Here is a 13,272-nt window from a genome sequence, read left to right on the forward strand (position 1 = left end):
GGGGGGGGGAAGAAAAAAGTACAGCAGTGTGGAAGAATAAGCCTGGATTAGGAAATAACCTGAATGGTACGACAGTCTGATACTGAAATAACCATACAATTCCAAGGTTCTTACATTATTATTACATTTTGTAATAATTTTAGATTAGGGCTGGGGGAAGACAGTACCGAAGGAAACATAGTTGGCTTGTTTGGGGGTTTTTTCAATTTTTTTTTTCCCTCCAACTCTCAGATAAGATCCAAAGCAGCTCTTTCAAAAATGCGAAAATGAATTCATATGCATGGTAGAAATACTGAATACAGAAAAGAAAATTAGACAAGGAACGATACAACTTCAAAGGCTGGAAACCAAGCAAATTTAAATCTGAGTAACATTTTAACAGGAAGATATATCTGTTAGAAGAATCACCAAGAGATGTGGTGGATTCTCCATTTAACTTCTTCACATCAAAATCCGATGGTGTTCTACAAAACCCACAAACAATCTCTCTCAACCTATGGACTGTTTTCTACCTTGGGAGTACAAAAATGGCTCAAGACTGAGTCACGAATCGAATAACACTAGTCAAGCCCACCAGAAGCTGCTGGCAACAGTAAATTCCTATAATGCATCAAGACAAACACTTGAAAGCAGCAAGAGCAGCCTGACTCCACCACTCTACCCTTTAGCTTTTCCTGATGTGGGAGTCAGGTGTGTCTATGTATGCAGCAGGAGGAGCAGGGAAAGAGGGTAACATGAAAAGGAAGTCCCACTTTCAAAAAAATATGAGGAAAGCTGCATTAGACAAACAAGGCAGGTAAATATAGTAACACTGAAATAAAAGCAAGTCAGGCCAGATCTGCTGTATTATCCTGGCCTTAACAGGTTGAGTTTTAATCAGTTGGTTTGTACTTTAAGGTTTCTGTTCCAGACCACCACCTAACACCTGGCAGAAAGACTATCTGTATCCGCTAGAATGCGGATATGTTGCAGCCTTTCTCAATGTGACAGAATAAATACATTGTCTCGCACTTTGCCTGTCTTTCCCATCTGTACATCTTCAGCTATACTGTCCACAGCAGGAACCACATACAGTCTGTTCTCTCCAATACACAGTATGATAGAGCAGTGGGCATCACAGGAAAAATACATTATATCAAAGAAAATATTTTATGTGGTGACAATGGGTGCGTTGAAAATTTAAGCAATGTTATGCCAAGGAATGTGTGTTAATTATATTACAAAGTAAAATTAGGCAATGCAAACTTACTGGAAAAAAAAAAAATCTTAATTATTTTGTTATTGCTGTGCTTGCCAGAATCACTTGCATACAACATAAGAAACCAATTCTAAACTAATTTTGAGCAGAAACTTTCTTCTGTAATTGCAGAACACTGTCCAATAAGCAAGAGGGAAAAACACCCACATACTTTAAACCACAGGAATTCTTACTGAAATGGATGAAACGATAATTAATAAGCAATATGCTAATTTTTGTTTCTAATGTACCGATACACACACGGCACAGCTACTTCATTTTAGATTCTGAAAGCCTCTCCTTAATTCTCAGTATACCCTTAAAAACAAAAATCATGCCCCTAACATTAAAAATAGCGACCAATCATACAAACTCTACTTTTATCCCTTTAATCTAACCGCTTCACCAAAACTCCGAGAAGACTCATTATAAATGTTCTTCCTTACTGCAGTAAAGTACTTAAATGATTATCAATTCATCATATAAGGACCAAAGCTAGAGGCAAAAGGGCTTTTTCCTTTCGTGTGCATGGGGAACACAGGCTATGCCTAAATGATCGTCCAGTTGTGCTCCAGATACTGAACTCACACTAACCTGCACCCACACAAAGAACTGTTGTCCCGTATTCCACTTTATATTTTTCACCGCTGAATGCACACATGCATGGGCACTTAACATCAAAATGGAGTGAAATAATACAGGACATCATATAAAGTCCTTCTTTAGTGACTGTCAGCAGACACCTGCCTGATTTATCTTGGTCTCTTAAAAATAAAAAGCTTGCCTTAAGCCACTTTCAGAAAGTATCTTACACACACAAAATAAATACTCCAGTGGTGATTTACGCTAACCTGCTTGACTTTGAGGACTGCTAATCCACTTCAGTACAGGCAGGTAGCACCACACAGCTGAGAAGCAACACCACCTTAAATCACTTCTTAGCTTTGACTCACCACGCAAGAACTTTGACTTTATAAAGAAACAGACTTGACACACATTATTTTAAGCCACTACTGAAATTTCCTTCTTGACTACAAGGTCAAATTTGTACATATAAGAGTATGCCAGAGTGCTTCACATGGGGATACAGAAAGCCTTCTGACACTATTGTGGTCTTGAGACTAACCTGACCACACAGAACTAGTGTATCTGAAGTGTAGTGATACAGAATGATCACTTAGCAGCACAATAACTTCACTAGCAAACTACAACAATCAAACGCAACTGCTTAACAGAATAAAATCACCAACAGAAGAAAGACGTTTTGAGGTTGTAGAAGAGGGAAAATTAAAAAAAAAAAACCCACAAAATACATCTATTTCCTACAACCTGAAATATGGTTAGCATGCACAAGTCTACCCTGTTTCAGTTGACACTATGGAAAAACTCATCTGCCTTTAGCTCTGGAGACAATTCTGTACCATCTTAATGACTGGAGGCAGGGGAAGATGCTTTTTGGTTTGTTATTTTTTGTTTGTTTGTTTTTTAATATATACACTTAGCTTTTAACATAAGAACAAAAAAACCTTATCAACATCTAACTGAGGTACATCTATTCAAATTGATGTAACTTCTTGAGATGTCTTTCACAAAACAGTTCTTTCCCCCCACCCCCCGACTTCCACCTTCAGAAAACAGACATTCACTCTGGATTATTTAAACTTGGAAAAAATGCAAGTGTTTTCTTTGAAAAAATATCTATTGTTACAGCAAAAACTTGGGTTTCCTTTCAAGCAAGATCATATGATTATGCGTTTATATTTTACTTTCCGCAGGAATTTACACACCCCCCATTTGCATCCTGTTATTCATTTAGCGTTTCCCTTTACTTCAGCATGCTGCGTTAATAAAGTGGACCTGTTGGCTCAGTCCAGGCACTCAAGGTGACAATCAGCACTCACTCTTGCATTTGTCAGATTTTTTCTATAGGGTTTTCCACGTATATTTAACTGCACAAAACATTCCTTCAAAAAAGCAGTTCTGTGAGAAGCAGTGCATAAGCAGATCGTGAAACTCTAACCTAGGGGTTTTCAGGGTATTTTTGTTAATTCTGTACTTCAAAGCACTAATTTCTCTTTTGGAGGCCAAGTTTCAATTGAAATAGATACCATGTTATTTAAGTGCATTAAAATAGTATAGATCTTATTTTCAATACTGGATCTGTCACAGTCATAGATTGGTTACTCTTATCTTCACTTTAGTCATTGATGTTAGCCTTTAAACACCTTCAGATACATACTGATTACTAACATGATTTGTAGTCCTACAGTTCAAAGACCTGAAAAGAAGTAGCAAAAAAGCCTTTTTCTGCTAAAAAAGGTTGACAGCTTCTACTGAAGCTATTCTACCTGAAGGTATAAATTAAATTTGTTTCATCTTGCACTGTTCAAAATGTCTTGCACAAGATAAGCAACATCAAATTATTTATCTTTTACCAGGCATTTTTATTTTATGGAGACTATAGGAAAAATATTCTGCTGTAATGCACCTACTATATGCACTTACTTGGTGCTTGAAAAGTCCTTTCCTATGAGGCAAATCAAAATTTTGCTACTTAATTCATTATAACAAAATAAATAGCCTATATTCTACAGCTGTGGCCCACTATGGTAACATTAGCTGCCTATGTTTGTCTGGTGTGGATACCATCCTAATACTATGCTGTTGAGTTGAAAACACAGGTTGAGTTTGCTTCAGTTCTGGATCCACAGTAGTTAAATTGCAACCTGAAACGCAAATATAACTTCTCTGCCACTAATGCACATCTAATTCATCACAAACAGGTGAAAGCTACCTTCATGTTCAAATTAGAAACAAGCAACTGATGTAAATTTTGGTGTGAAGTGATTCTGGCTGTCTTTACAGCTAAAGCCATGAATTTTTTTCCTGTACAGAAATCATAGCCTTAAACACCTTTATTCCAGGACTTTCAAGTGCAAATTGTCACGGGGGGAAGAAACAAAAATCAAGCACTTCCATTGCATGCATAATTGAAATTTACTATTATTACTCCATCCCAAGTAAGGCAAAAAAACTTGCAATCCTGTATTTGGTATTTGTTTCAGAATATATATATATAATTTAAAAAAAAAAAAGTTTCATTGAGACTAGAATATCCTCTTCAACTCACCAAGAGAGCACAGACAGCGAAATCATTTGTTTTATGGCAGTCAACCTGAGATAACATCTCACAAAGACTTCGATGAAACTTATGTGCCAAGAAAACTCTTCCATTTCATGGGAGCAAATATTTTCATTTGAAAAAACACTGCTAGAAATATTTGACCAACTCTAGCCTTGAGTAGATTCCATGTCCTGAACAAGTACAGAAAACAAGACACTTGCATATATTCGTCAAGCAATAAAACAGAGGATATAAGTTTATGAGCATTACCAAACTGAAGCCACTAGACACAATAAATGAAAATAAATATCCAGTATTCTTGCAGGAAAAAGTGGAACTATCTTAGGCAGTTAGGTTCCTTCAGTCCTTTCATCCATGGTATGGCGTCACTATCAAGAGGCTGAAACACTAAATCTTAAACTGATGAGCACAGAGGTTATTTTAATGTCTAAAAAAGTAAAAAAAAAAAAACAACAGTTCAATTTAATATCAACTCCATTGCAAGCAAGATTCCTTAGCTACAGCTGATCAATATAATTCCATCTTCAGCATAATATTGTAAAACTTCACTGACTCATAAAAAAAAGGACAATTATTTAAATACAAGCTCCCTGCTTTATTTCAGCAATGAAAAGGCCCAGGCTATTTCTGCCTTTGAAGAAACTGGCATGAAGCCTGCCATCGCACCTCACTCTACACAACAGCTCAGGTAGTAAAGGAAAGGGGTAAGACTCCTTGGCCAGCTCTGAGATGGTGTAAGAGAACATGTGCTTCTGGCCCGATTACTACTCCAAGCACCGCTGTATTAGCCTTGCCAGGGCTGGGGTCAGTGACAACCTGCCCACACAACTCGAGAACCTTAGCTGTTGTCTTAATGCCTCATGCCCTGCATTAATCAGGGCTTGAACACAGGAAAGACTTTGCATCTATTTCTTTACAAGTCACCTTTCCAATAAACTATAGGAAGAGGCACTAGCAATTACTTTATATCAAAACGAAGTAATATTTGAAGCATCATTAAGCAAAACATACAACTGATGGGAACTCATATGACATGTTTTCAACAGCGACAGTTTTATGAAGGCAATTTTCAGAGAGGAAAAAAAGAAATCTCTTAAGTATCTTTGAAAGTCTAAGGAAAAGGACTGGAAGACTCATTAAGGGCAATATTACTACCAAATGCAAAGCTTTGAAAGACTGGTGATTTAAGTGAAATGTAAGTAGTTACATTTGGTTTTCAAGAAACTGGAAAGCTTACTTTATAGAGTTACATTGTATATACCCACGCAACTGGATGTTCCATTAAAATACAGCTAAATTTGACAGTTTTAAGTACTTAAACAGTTGAAATCAACATACAGAAATTTAGCAGCAGTCCAAAACCAAATAAATTCCCAACCCTTACCATCAAAAAAACTTTTGGCTCTCAGGTAACTGACGCTAAGCCTAAGCACAGACAGCTTATCCAGTTTGGCGATAACATCTTGAGGGAAAGGCAGAAGGCTAGCCAAGCGGTCCAACTCCGCATTCAGGCGGTCCCTATGTCTCTTGGATGGATTGGACTTGACTCCTTCAGCTGGGGATGGCTTTACTCTGTGGCAAAAAAACAAACACAATATAAATGTAAGCTCCTTCCCAAAATGAAGGTAAATATTTGCCAGACAATGTTACAAATTGTCTTTTAAACTTTAACAAGCAAAATGTTTTTCACAAGTGACTTCTGTTTCCCACTGGAAAAAGAAATAATTAATCTAAGATGGTTTAACCCCCCACACCCAACATACACACTGTTAAATGAAGCAGTTAGAGCTACAATAGCTATTTGACCACATAACAAACATTTGAAACCTTCGAGATTCAGCGTTTTTATAAAAAGCTTACTACGCTTTCATTCAATTGTCACTTGAATTCTTCCAAATATTCATATTACAAATAATTCAACACCTTTCAGTAATATTTGTGTACAAATACATTTGACAGTACACTTTTTCACTTCAATCACAATTTTTCACAGGTGTCCTTAATTTTTGTCAATGGTTGGAACAGGCTATCGTCAACGGTTGGAACAGGCTATTGTCAACTGAATACAACAGAAGTTTTAGTAACTTGCTAGACAACAAGGCATCCAAAACCGCACAAGAAAACAAGAGATACAGCTCAGTCAGCAGGTAAAAATCTTTGTGGTGAACACTACTGAGCTCATCCTTTTAAAGGCACCTCTCAGCTGAAGGCATTTCTTTTGAGTACAGCATGATGAAGGCATGCCTTTGTACCTTACAAAGTACAATTTAAAAAGCTTTCTGTTATGAATTACATAATGAAGTTTTCGTAAACTTGCTATTTTCCATTCATATGCACCCTGAGTTCCAATTCCAGATACTTGGATACTCACACCTTCCCACATATGCAGAAGCCTAGGAACAGGTTTAAACCCCTACTCATTTGAATTATAATTAGTCATGACAAGCCAATACTGAAACCAAATAATTTATCTGCACAAGCCATAGTAGATTTTATGATATTTATTAAACAGTTTTCTAACTGAAGAGTGATTCATTCTCACTTTTCCAGTATTGCAGTTCTACTTGAGATCTGCAGCAGTTATCAATTTGTGCTGCTCTTATAGGAACGTTGGTTCTGCAAGATCTATCACTTGTGAAAATACTAAGCGTAAAGACTTTCAGCAGTTAATTTCGTCATTTAGTCTGCTTCCAAGTTCATCCTTATATCAATTTTACAATGAGAAACTGCAAAAGCTCCAATAGTTATTCTTGCCACTGCTCAAAGTAAACCACACTGAAAAATTATTTCATCTTGTATTTCCAGTCAAATAAGTAGTGATCAAGTGGACATTCCTATTTTTAGCTTGTTTTTACTTTATGTTGCAATTATACTTCTTGTTAGTTTAAATCCAAGCCCTTCTTTTTACAGGCATTGTTTATTCAAGCATCACTTGTCAAAAGCTTGCACTTAAGTCTGGCTGCCTGTTGTTCCCTAGCGCTACAGCTGCCCTTTTGCACACTAAAGGAGGCATGCTCCTTATGTGGAGCCTGGAAACTTGAAGATGCCATAACAGAAAATGTTGTTAACACACAGAAATATAATATATCAGCAGCAACTCCCCAGATGGATAAAGTTAAGCTTGCTGCAGGATAAAGATTGTCTAGGACACAGTTCTAGTAGACCTTTATCCTAAAAACACTGGAAGAGTGGAGAAAACAGATTAATCACGAAATATGAAAATTCTCTCTCTTGGAAAAAATCAAAGGTTCATCATCAACTGCAAGGAATGACAAACTAAATATTTGGTTAGATGTGTGCTTCGGTCACAAGCCCCGACTTCGAGACCTGCAGCTCACCACATCGTCAAGTGAATATTGAACTTAAAATAATTCAGTAAAACTTTCATCACATTCTCTTATTCTGGCAGACTATTCACATGTACAAGCCATATGATTAACACAACTTAAATATAACCCTAACAAAATAAAGTTCAAAATCACCAAAATTACCAGTAACCTTAAAAGTTACTTAATAAATATTTTTTATATATTAAACTGCCATAAATATAGAGACAGAATAATACATTCTGAACTTCAGGTAGATAACAGCTGTGTAACAATCGGTGAACAGCTCACTACTATCAAATCAAACAGGTCTGCTTCTGAAAAGTGGAGGTCCCAATGGAAACTGTTCAAAATATGCAATCTTCTCCAAATAAGTCAGCACTAAATACCAGACTTTTCTATTTTCACAACTGTCCTCAGCTTTGCTTAAAACTTCTGTAATTTGACAAGTTAGTTGAAACTATATGCAACTGTGCAGTTATCTCAAGTTGTTAGTTAGATCTAATTGTTTTTGCTTTGCTTTCTAAGGATTTCTTTCTTACTTCTATCTAGTTCAAAGCATAAGGATTTTCTAAGTGTAGTATATGACATTTCTGAATATTAAGTTACCAGTATTTGCAGCATAAATCTTACCACGTTCTCTCCCTCTGAATCAAACATTGATTTTCCTTAATCATCCTCTTCATCACCCAACTAAAAACCATTATATAAAAATGGATCCTTCAGTGACGAAGGGAATAAGGGTAGAAATGCCGAGAGCATATGTAGCAAGCTAAACCATTTTCCATCCACTTATGTAAACCCTTGATGCTAAAGGCAGCCCCAGCTGCATTGCAGAAAATTATCTTCAAGGAAAATTACTTGCTATGTCAAGATTAAATCCATGCATGTGCTTTATTTAAAAAAAAAAAAAAAAAAGGAGTAAAGGAGGGAATGGATTTTAAGCTGATCTTTCAGTTCTTGATCTTTTACCTTTCACAGGAAATTTGAATTCCCTAATCAAAGGCCAGAGGTCTCCGTATGCTCAGTGCCTCCGAACTGAGCTAAAAATCCTTATCCAATAGCTGCAAGACAAGCAAGCACTCTTAATTCTTGTTTTAACAATTCTAAAGGATTTTCCGTCATAACATTAGCTGACTACTATTTTCACAGGTCTGCTACAGGCTATTTAATCAGAAGTTTTCATTACACATGCTTACCATGTGTGCATTCACAGACATTATCAACACAAAATTATTAAAAAGAAGGTGCACAAGTACCTGAGTCTTAATTATTATCAAAAGGCCAAAATAAGTTTCAATATTTAAATGCTAATTTATATTTTTAAAAGAGAAATGGAAGCAGCTCTTTGAGAAAAATAAAAGAAAGCACAAATTTATTTTGTTCAAAATATGACAACAAAAACTTTGGAAAAAAAAAAGGAAAAAACCCAACAACCAAACACTGAAAAGCATGATACCTTATTAGCAAGACTGAAGTGTGAAATAAAGTCAGGAGATAAAAGAATGTGCAAGAAGACCATTAAAGATACAGCAACATGCTAAAAAAACTAATTCTGTTAAAAAACCTAATTAGAAGTTCATCAGAACTCTTTTATTGCTTAGAAAAAAAGGACACGAAGAAGACCACACATTTCACCTTTCACCTAGCTAATGGACTTAATCTTTCCAACTACATATATTTTTCATCTCATATTTAACAGTACATGCAATAACATGTTATTCTCATGTATATTATTTAATTCAATGTAGGTCAGATATATGAAATGCAAAAATTACCACTAAGCAAGTATTACAATAGGTGACATGCTCCAAAATTCTCTATTTACTTTAGCAACTGGAAAATACTTCTAAGCATTTACTTTTACTTCCCACACCTAATCTACAGTTACTGAAAATTCAGCTGACAATTCCTTTGGAAGCAACAGACATGACACAGACTATTGACCTCTTTGGTCAAAAGTTGTTGTCAACCTATCTTGAAAGGGCAAGAGACCCTTTCCAGTGGCTCCTTTAGCAGGCAGTGAAATCAGCAAAGATTTAGGCCACTGAAGGGATAAAGTTGTTTTTACTAAAAAAACCTCAATCAGCAGCATGGTACTCATCTGATGCTGGGCAACTGTGTCCTCCAGTAGTAATCAGAGTTTTAGTTTGCTCAGGTTGTTTTGGTGTATGAAGGACTCCACCAGAGCGATAGAGACAGCCAGAATACCAACCAAGAATGAAAGTTCCACACTCAGTTTTAACATATTTCATAACTGTTTAAGATGACAAACCAAGGCTATTTGGAAAGAGAAAAAAAAAAAGGTATGTTCCTACCCACCAACTATGTTACCGACATTTGTCTATCACCATTTGCTGCAGATTCTCTTTCTAAAAAGTATACTTCTGCAAGAAGCATTGACCAAAACCCAACCAACCCCAAAACATACAGGTACCCCAAGACTGGCAAGGTTAGCATTTATGTATAAGAAGTTTATTCTACGTATGATAACAGCTTTATTGCCTCCATTTCAAATAAGGGGTGCAAACTGCTGTTTGTAGCAGACACTGCTTTACACAAAGGAAACGTCTAATGATTATTTTTCTTTTCTGATGAACTTTCATTTTGAAAGCTTGTTCTGGCACTTCTTGTTTGCCTTGAAAGAATACATAAGTAGTTTCCTTTTTTAAATTAAAATATCTTTGCACTGCTTTCTGAAATTACTATGTCTACTCATAATTAAGGATCAACCAGTCAAACATTTTTCTCTGGAGCACTTAATATCACAAATACATTTAAGCTAACACAGAAAAAGACCATATCATAACTTCTCATTTAGTCTGCTAAAGAAAGATGCCGTTATGCTTTTTGCGCCTGCATAGTATGAAACATTTAGACCTCCTCACCCCGTTACTTGTCTATTACTTTTATCCAGTTATATAAAAGAATTCCTATTGAAACACTGAAAAAAGAAAAACAAGGCAAATCAGAGCTCCTAGGCAGAAAAATATAAAAACTACAGGGTGGAGCTACATTTATATAATATCGTTCACCTAATGTTAGAATCTATCTATAGTAAACCCCACTTCCATGAAATTTGCATTTTATCCTTCCTACTACAATATTAGTATATTAATTCAGCAGTTCAGTTGATAATCACTAGAGAAAAGGAATTCAAGACTTAGAAAAACAAAAAGCAGAAGCCACCCATTGCTCCCCAAGCTTCAGTGGGGAGTAAAACACCCCACAGACCTGCTGCCACCAGGGGGACCCGCAGTGTACAAACATTAAACGGGGAGGAAATTTAAAGACTCCAAGGTTTTAAGAAAGTGATTTCTGGAGCATATTACATGCAATTGGAGTGCACATGGTTTAGCGGGCTTTTTTTTTTTTTTTTCCCCTCCAGATGACAAGATAACAAGATGAACTGCAGGAACAGTTGCCTATTAAGTTCCCCCATTATTGCTTTTCTTTTTCAGCTGTGATACTGTAATTCCCTACTGAATCAAAAAAGCACATTTCAACACTCTGGACTGTCAGGCAATAGCCCGAGATTCCCTCTCAAGTTCAGTTCTTTACATGGCACATAATAAAAATGGGGAGTTGCAGGGGGAAAGTTTCATTAACTGGTTTTGAGTTACCACCATGGCTTTATGAGTTATTTGCACCTGAAGCAAGAAGTATTTCTTCTACTTAATTTTTTTCCGTGGCAACTACGGCATTATATAAATAGCTTCTTCCGTTTCTATAAATTAGCTGCCTATTGCCACAGGTTACCAATTATCATGCTCCATTCAGAGTTACATATATGGCAAATAAAAATATTAGAAGAACTATCTACAGAAACAATCTCTTCTATAAAAGATACTAGTCCCAACAATGTATCACTTTTTTTTTTTTTTTTTTTTTTAAAGAGCTGTGAATTCTACTGGAGGGAGGAAATACAACTTCAAACAGATTAAAATCACAGTAGTGTCAAACCATTATTAACCAGCAGCAAGTACATCTTCACTCCCTCCCCCAATCAGTTACAAAAGCTTATTGCCTCTCTCACTTTTTTTGGCCTAAAGGTATGGTCTGTAATTAGTTATGTGAGAAATCGGAGCCCTCTGACCCACTAGCAGTGTTCTGTAAGGTTGGTCTAACAGAAGAAGCAACCAAAGATCATAGCCATTTTGAGGAGAAAAGAAACACATAAGCATTACATGCAATATAAATTTGTCTTGCATAAAAATAATTTCTAGTAACCCAAGCAGGGTGGGTTTATAATCAGCCTCCACTGCAATTTATGGCTAAGCAAGCTATTTTAATATGAATACTTTTATTTTAAGAAGAAACACTTACTCTCCCTTTAGTCCTAAAGGGCAAAGTCTTTCAATAGGTAAATGGTTCCCATTAACAATAAAAAAAGGCTTCAAGTTCAACTAATCAGAGAAGCTCAGCCAAGTTATGCAAAGAGGAGATAGATGGAAAAGGATTCCTTGCGTAGATACTACAGTCATGTAAAAATGACGGTTTCACATCCTCTAACCAAGGCTAACCAGAATTTAATATTAAGGCAGACATTAAGCGATCTTACCAGCAAGGCTGAACACCTCACCCTTTCAGAGAACTTAAGAATTATTTGCCTTTAGCTACTAATAGTCTACAAATACCGCCAATACATTTTTATTTCTTCATGAAAAAACACACATTTAATTCTTAAAATCCAGATCTACAGCATGAATTTAATTAGGTACCTCTACATTTTTATTTGGAAATGAATGGTAAAAAAAGCAAATACTGCTATTTTCGTAATGAACGCATCTTCTAGCAAGGGAATTTATAATTTTAAAAAAATACCATTTTTAGACTTTAAATTGTAGGGTGAAAACCCAGCTATGTACGTGCATTCATTCTAACAACTCCATCCATAAAGAAGCAAGCACTTAAGCTAATTCCCCTCCCCCCAAGACAGTTGTCTGCTATAAATCTAAAAACATATAATTCACAACAGAATTTCATTAAATATTTGTCATTCTCTCCTTTAATGCTTTTGTAGTCTTGGCAGTACCTTGCAGAAATATATGGGGATTTTTTGAGCTTTGCTTATTTTTCTTGCAACTCGGCAGTTTAGCTTTGCTACTTTTTATGACCTATAGATTCTTGACTTTCAGTTGAAACTGCAAGTTAAGCATCTCCTCCAGCATGAAAAATCACTCTCATGAGACCAGCCTTTTAGTGGAGCATGCAAAGCCTAGGACTCGAACCTACAGCAGGTGCATAATATGAAATTGCTCAGGTACTAAGCTGTTCCCAGAGTTTTAAGAAGATAAGTTAATAAACAAAAAGCCACTATACGGCCAGACTTTTTTTTTCTTTCTTTCTTTTTGCCTCTTTCGATCCGTCTGCAGCACTTGGGTTTGTTTGGAGCTGAACAAATAAAAACATCTAACGTAATACCGGGGGGTTAAAGCCGGTTCAGCCCTCCCAGGTAGGCTAAAAATAGCCCTAAACGGCGGGAATCGGCCGAGCCTTTCCCGGCTCCGACCCCGCGCTCCCCGCAGAGACACCTGAGCGCGCCGGCAGCCGCGCAGCGGTGC

General features: G+C 36.4%; 1 protein-coding gene across 1 annotated transcript in view; it reads right to left on the reverse strand.

Moving 5' to 3' along the window:
* Nucleotides 1-13,272, reverse strand: part of AHR (aryl hydrocarbon receptor) — a 62,312-nt gene that overhangs the window by 48,514 nt on the left and 526 nt on the right. The window contains exon 2 of the mRNA XM_010577630.1: nt 5,767-5,954. Coding sequence (XP_010575932.1) covers nt 5,767-5,954 — 188 coding nt within the window. The remainder of the gene's footprint in view (nt 1-5,766; nt 5,955-13,272) is intronic.

This window comes from Haliaeetus leucocephalus, unplaced genomic scaffold (genome assembly GCF_000737465.1).
Source record: "Haliaeetus leucocephalus isolate CR32 unplaced genomic scaffold, Haliaeetus_leucocephalus-4.0 Scaffold566, whole genome shotgun sequence".
In the NCBI taxonomy this organism is placed as follows: domain Eukaryota; kingdom Metazoa; phylum Chordata; class Aves; order Accipitriformes; family Accipitridae; genus Haliaeetus; species Haliaeetus leucocephalus.